This window comes from Papaver somniferum, chromosome 5 (genome assembly GCF_003573695.1).
Source record: "Papaver somniferum cultivar HN1 chromosome 5, ASM357369v1, whole genome shotgun sequence".
Classification (NCBI taxonomy): Eukaryota; Viridiplantae; Streptophyta; class Magnoliopsida; order Ranunculales; family Papaveraceae; genus Papaver; species Papaver somniferum.
Window position 1 is genome coordinate 190,917,244 of NC_039362.1, and position 7,078 is coordinate 190,924,321.

The 7,078-nt window shown below is 38.4% G+C and overlaps 1 protein-coding gene across 1 annotated transcript; it reads right to left on the reverse strand.

Annotated features, from left to right (window-relative positions):
• Positions 1-213: 213 nt before the first annotated feature.
• On the reverse strand, positions 214-1,646 carry LOC113278372 (F-box/kelch-repeat protein At3g06240-like). Its single transcript, XM_026527230.1, has 2 exons — positions 1,469-1,646; positions 214-1,321 (listed from the first exon to the last, which is right to left on the reverse strand). Exons 1-2 carry the CDS (start codon positions 1,615-1,617, stop codon positions 382-384), a joined length of 1,089 nt encoding a protein of 362 aa, XP_026383015.1. The 5' UTR covers positions 1,618-1,646; the 3' UTR covers positions 214-381.
• Positions 1,647-7,078: the final 5,432 nt, after the last annotated feature.

Below are 7,078 nucleotides of genomic sequence, written 5' to 3' on the forward strand. Positions count from 1 at the left end.
ACACACGTGTTCTCACTAGCCATATTAAATGAAATATAATGTTGCTCAGTTTTCCGGCGAATATGAATTTTATTTATCAAATTACTCCCTCCGTCCCTGTTATAAAGGAGAAGTTGTAAAAATTTGTAGTCCCATTAGATAGGCAGACTTTCAATTTCAATATGGATTTTTTCATATATTGCCCTTATTTATTATAAGTAGTTATCACCACAATTAAATTAATGTTTCTAGTATTGGAAATTGTATAAAGGATAAAACAGGAAAGAGGATGAAAATGTAGGAAATAAAAAAAAATTCTTATTCTAAGAGATCCTCACTTCTCCGACTATATAATGGAGACGAAGGGAGTATTAAAATATTTTTTCATTTTTCTTGGAATTGTTAAAATTCGTTATATTCGTTATTCAAAAATGATACGATACTTAATGCTAAGCTGACAAACATGAGAAACAACTCTCCCATAGATTCGACGTATTTGCCCAAACAAATCAATTGTGACGCTATATTTAAAAGCGTAAGCCACCTTGCGATCTTCATCCAATAATCTGGACCCGGAAGTACTCCTCCTGTGATCAGTTGTGTGTCGCTAGGTGGCTGATACAGCTCTCTTGTGCACCCATCCCATTCTTGTACGACACAATTTTCTTTTTCTAGAGTTTTTAGTGAAACAAGAGTATTTACATGGGGAGTTGCACTGAAATACATCAAACCCAAATCACTAGAATCATCGATGACTATGGTCGTAGTTGAGGTTTTTGGATCAAAACATAAAAGATTCGACTTGTCGCACCAATATAGGACTTTATTCTCCTTTGTTACAAGGAGTGGGTCGTAATCAGTGTCCGAGTAAAATCTTACGGGTTTTAGCTTGATCTCCAAACTCCAAGTATTGTAATCCTTGGTATAGAACCATATGTCAACACGCAGATACCATGAACGCCTAAGATGAACAACGCATAGACGGCCTTTCAATTTTTTGAGCCTATAAGCTGCAGCTCCATGCAGATGTGATAAGCAGGGTGGTGATGCAAGTGATCCAAACTTTTCATCTTGTAAACTGAACCCCACAATATTCATTGCCTTGTAATCTATCCAATGCAGCACTCCGTCGACAAGGATACCCGGTGGTGAACTTAAAGAGTACGTAACATCTCCAATATTTCTCCAACCGGAGCCGGCACCCAGGGTATACACGTCCACATGCCCAACATCGAGGTTTCTGTCGGGGTAATGAATTCTCACAACCTTGTATTGTTCCTTATGTGGATCAAAACCAAACCCGCTTACCACAAAGCCCTTTGAGCCGATTGATATTGCTAATCTTGGAAGATTAACAGATTCTTTAGTGAAAGGGTTACAAATATAAACAGGATCATCTAACACACCGTTAGGGATAGTAAAACAAACTAAACCGTTGCACGAACCAACAATAACATCTTTGTAATTTTCATAAGGGTCTGCACGGTACCTGTTTTCGATGGGAGGATGACGGAATTCTTCTAGGAGGTCAGCGAAAGTGAGACGTTTCTTGATATTGTTCCTAATCATGTCCTTTGATGCATAGTAAAGTCTGAAATTAGGGTTTTCTTCGTAGTTTAAGCCGATCCCAAATAGCATGCCTTCTTTGATATAATCGAAGAAATTACGCCAACTTCTGCATACTTGCTTGCATTCAAAAGCAGACTCAACTGGTGCGCGAGAAATTATTTCGTAAGTTACTTCATCAGGATAGTTATCCAAATTCATGGGATTAATCCGCATCTTCAAAGAAAAGAAAACAACTTACATCGGGAAAAAAAGAAAACAAGAATTTATAAGCAAATATTTTGAAAAATAGACTCCCTTTTCCAGTAAAACATCTGACCGTTTCCGATGTTAATTTGGATCTTAATTTCAGGTCACCAAGGGTAAACTTTGCGGCAACGAGTAATCACATGTGAAATTCAACCTCACGCACATTGAGCTGGCAGCCGGGCATATCTGGGCTAATTAGATGGGCCAATTGAGTTTATTGGGCCAACCAAACGATGCAACAGAGGATCCTATACATGGAGAATGGCGGCAAGACTTTTCTTTCTCTTTTTTTTTTTCCTCTCATGTCATCCTTATTTTTAAAAATGGGTGGATCCGCTGACATGGTTATATACACATAATCTTCACATTTTAGCCCCGTTTTTTTAATGAACCCAACCGCCAATGTATTTAAAGCTAATTTTTTGATGACATTTTCCTCGTATAAAACTCTGCACTCCTACCAAAAATGAGAGTATTCTGAAATACGAAACTTCATTATCCACAAATTTTAATTTCGACCGTTAATCTTCAACGGTTAATATTCAAAATCGTAGATGGTGGTTTTATACATCTCGGAATGCTCTCATTTTTGGCTGGAATATAGAGACTTATAAGAAGAACATGTCACCAAAAAATTAGTTTCAAATTCAATGCCTGTTGGAATCAGTAAACAAAACTATAACCATATCAACGCATTATGTCAATATAACCATGTCAACAGATCCTACCCATGGAACCCGAGAGTTAAAAGAGTATGGCTAGATCGTAGAATACAACTGAGCAAGAGCACAATGCTAAGCTGAAAAACATATTACTGCTTAATGCGACCATATAGGTTGCATTCTTATTTGATGGTATTTGAATAAAAGCCGAAAAGACCCCTATAATAGGTTTCTATATTAATGTGAGTTTCATAAAAACTCTTTTTCTTTGCATCAAAATAAAAATAAAAGCTCTTTTCCCTTTTATGTTGAGCGTTATTATGTTGTATGTGAAAAAAACAGTTGAATTTACGGTAAATATATACTAAAAGTAATGATTAATTAAAAAAATAAACATATTATAGCGGTTCCAAGCTTTTGGTTTTGAGCGCTCCTATAGATTCCAGTGCTCCAAACATGGATAAAGGGATATTTAACATATAAAAAAAATCTTAAATAATTAGCCTAAACCAAAAACTAAACCTAAACCTAATCTTTTTCTTTTTTCTCCATCATATTTATTCTTCTTCTTTGTTTTTTTTTTGTTGTTGTTGTTCTTAAGCGACGATTTTCCGCGACTTCAATTAGGTAATTATTTCATTGATTCTCCTCAAAAAATTACTTCAATTAGGTAAGAATCGAAAACCCACATTTTTTTTTTGTTGATTTTGATCGCATAAATAGGCAGGATTTGTTCAAATTAGGGGTGAACTAGTTTCAGAATTACTCACGGCTGGGAAATATTGGTTTTTCCAACCATAATTCAACTATACGATTGAGAATATATGAATTCCCAACTGGATTTTAACATGAGTTTTTATTACGGTTTTGGGAGTTCCAAACGTAAATGATAGTTACGGTTGGGAAAATATAAACTCCCAACCTTATTTTAACCTGGTATTTTTTTTTATGGTTGAGATATGGAAGTTACGGTTGGGAAAGTTGAAGATTCCCAACCGTATGTTAAATTAAAAATTAAAATAAAATAGATTTTGATTTTGATTTTCAAACCCTAACCTTAAAAAATTAGTTAATATAATTATTAGTACTAACTAATGAAGAATATTACCATTAACAAAATTAATAGGTTAAGGGGTTTTGTTGATTACTCTTTCATGATTCTCTATTTTATCATCTTGTGAGCTCCTAAAAACCAAAATTTGGAGCACCTATAATAGATTTCTAAAAAAATATGAATGACTATGTCCATGGGAAATTCATTCTATTATTAATGAAAAAGTGAATTTTATGGAATTAATAGAAGGGCTAATAGAAAGTTAGAGGTTTTGTTGCTTTTTCATGTTGTCCTCCTGCGGATTCATTTATAAGCACTTGATTAACTTAAATGTAACACAAATTTACATCTATAAACTCAATGAGATACACTATTTGTTTGACTGATTTTTAGATATATAGGCAAACGTCTTAAAATTTGAACCCTAAAGTTACATGGATTTGGTTTTAATTGATTTACATCTCTTCAAAGCCATCTATAATTTAGCTCAAACTATAGATACATCAAGCCAACCCAGCTGCGAAGAAATATATGCATCCACGCTGGGGTTTCATATAGATATGCCTTTTCACTAAATATATAACCTCAGTTCGTTTTTACATTAATTTTATTTTCGTTTTGGATCTTTTGGTTGTTTCCTTGAAGTAACATTTGGTTAAGACAACGGTCCACATAGCATAGGATGATACCAGCTCTACTAAGGGCTGATATCAGTCCATATATAACGAAAAAATTCTGGCGATCCTGACTATTGGATCGATGGACTGGTATCAACCCCTAATAGAACTGGTATCAGCCCTTATAAATCATGCCACATAGTTAACATTTGCTTGGTTACACATGTCAAAGGGGGACGGTTGCTCATGATTTTTCTTTGAAGATGACCTGTCACAAGCAAGCTGAAGTAAGTTCTCTACTTGTGGTTCCTTTATGCCTACGAAGCATTTGCACTCAAGTGTTAATACATTAAATCTCATTGTAGCGAAACCCACTTATAGTACGAAATAGCACTTCTATCGTATCACACTTACATTAAGTAATGATACTTTCTATCTTAACTCAAATGGGAAAATATTGGTTTTCAATCGTTTTGTTTTTTGCTCGATAAATGGAATTATAATAAATATCGAAGGAAGGAAACAAGCAGTAAAGCAAAACTCCATTTTATTTTATTTTTGATGCCTAGATTAGTGGTCTCTGAACTACATCCAAACTCTTTAAATTGGAGTGGATTTCAACAATTACAGGGTTGGAACTCCTACCTACGCAGTGGAAGGGAGCATGCCAACCACCAGCCACTTGGTGATTGGCCCAAATTCCATCATCCAATACGCAGGTATATTCCCAGCTCAAACAAGCATAAATAATGCTACCTATGTAAAGTAAGAATCCCCATGAACGTTTAGTCCATGACAAACTATGCACCTTTACAGAGAAAGGTGTTTGTACCCTAATATTTTACATCAAGAATTGGCTTATTTAGGCCTAGAAAGCTCCTCTTTTTAGTCAAGTATGGTTCATTGGGCCTAACATGCTTTTCTAATTAAGCCAAGTATGGTTAACTAGACCTCACAGACACTATACATGGAAGTTCATGTGCAAATGTCCAAGTTAAGGCAAGAAGAAGACATCAGCAGCAGGCGACGTCTGCACTACATCAGCAACAGGTGACATCAACACTGCATCAGCAGCAGGTGACGTCAGCATAACATCAACAAAGGGTGACATAATCATGATGTCAGCATGAGATAACGACGTCAGCATTTTCCGTCCCAAACGAATATTCCGTCGGTACATACCAAAAAAGATATCGTTATCGTCAAAAGCGTCGGAGTATTCCGTTGTGTGCGTCATCAATACGTCAGCATCACGATTCAACAGCAATAGTCAGCGCGGTCATCTTCTCCGGCAACGTTCTTCATCTCCGACAACGGTGCATCAGTAGTTTGCCGGCGGCCATACCCGACGGAGACGACTGGCGGCGGCCACTGACGACGGTGGTGACCGGGGGCTGGACCAAGTTACGTCCGGCAGCAGAGATAGGGTTTCTATGTTTCATGTGGTAATTTAGCTTGGGTGCTCCCCGGATGTTTGCACCCCACTACATTACACTTACGAATGTTTACACCCCAGCAGTGAACATCCTCTGGTGTTTCTCGGCGTAACTTATTTTGGTGCTTCCTGGATTATTCCGCCCCAGAACTGTTAAACTGCATGATGTTTATGCCCCACCGAGCCAAACCAACTCGGCTCAGCCGAGACAACTCGCCAGCGAAAGCTGAGCCAACCATGTTGGATGTTTCATCCCTATGTAGTTTGTCCTAGTGATATTCTCACCCCACAGTGTGGACTTAGCCAATTCAACTACTTCCTGGGCTTGGTCTTCTGTATCCTTTTGCTTAGATTAATTCCATAACCCTAAAGGAAGTTTCTGAAAATATCCGGAAGGATTGTTGAGAAAGTCATATGGGGAATATTCTGGAATGTTCCAGCAGGCTTGGAGGCCAAGTTATGTTTATCTCGAAATTAGTGTAAAACCCTAATCTGAAACATATAAATAGGGTGGTTCTCAACCCTAAAAGCTACGCAATCTTCTCTATATAAACTCATGTGAAAAACTCTAGCTAACTTAAGCATCGGAGGGTTTTTTGCAGGTACCCCCCTCAACACTATTACGTGGAGAAAAAGTTAGTATATCGGTCTTCATCAACATCAAGCATCAGAATCACGTTTGGTCTATAAAAATATTTTATGGAACAAACATTGGCACCGCTACAAGGGGATTCGAGAAAAGAAATCGTGTTTTTCCCGGATCAAGTTAATGGCAAAAGTAAGGCTAACACCACGAAGGATCGTTTCTGCTTCCAATCCGCGACGCACAGTGACTGAACCAGACGAGGTTCAATCTGCACCGGTTGTTCCTACTACAAACAGAAGAGATCAGTTGCATGACAGAACTCCATATCTGAATAATCGGAGAAGCAAAAAACAACCATTGGTCGAGAATGATGGGATGGATGTTGACCCTGCACCTGGTGCAGGAAACCCGCGAGCTCGGGTAAACAGAGAACTGGTATTTGGTAGCCCGTCGAGATGGTATGGGGATCGACCCAGTGTGCGAGATGAACGAACTGCGACTCCTAGTACGGAGGAGGATGTGTTGCGCCAGCAGCTGATTGAGGTGGAGAAGGAAAACTCTCTCCTAAGACTAGAGAGTGTGAGCCAGCCTCGATCAAAGACTATTAATCTGAATTGTCAAGATTGACTGATCGTATTTAATCATAAACGGAAGGGTCGCTCAGTCTGGAAGCCACTTGGGAGACGTGTTACCGCAAGGGCCTATGCGACCTAGAGAAGTAATCAATATGGAACCAGAAAAAACTCTGTTACGAGACGGTCAGGTGGCTACTGGGGATCTACCAAGACGAAGGCGTGGACGAGCCTGGCGAGCAGGCACCCGAGCACGACCAACAATGACTCAACATAGTACTGCCAGGACCACCACCGGCTCAAAACGTCCCAGGAATGACGAAGAGGAGATCCGAGATCGATACGATGAATTTTCGCA

Excerpts from the sequence above, each read along its gene's own strand:
- LOC113278372 (XM_026527230.1), bottom strand. The coding sequence starts at position 1,617 with ATGCTATTTGGGATCGGCTTAAACTACGAAGAAAACCCTAATTTCAGA. Across the intron at positions 1,322-1,468 it reads CATCCTCCCATCGAAAACAG|ATTAGCAATATCAATCGGCT; the intron begins GTACCGTGCAGA and ends TAATCTTCCAAG.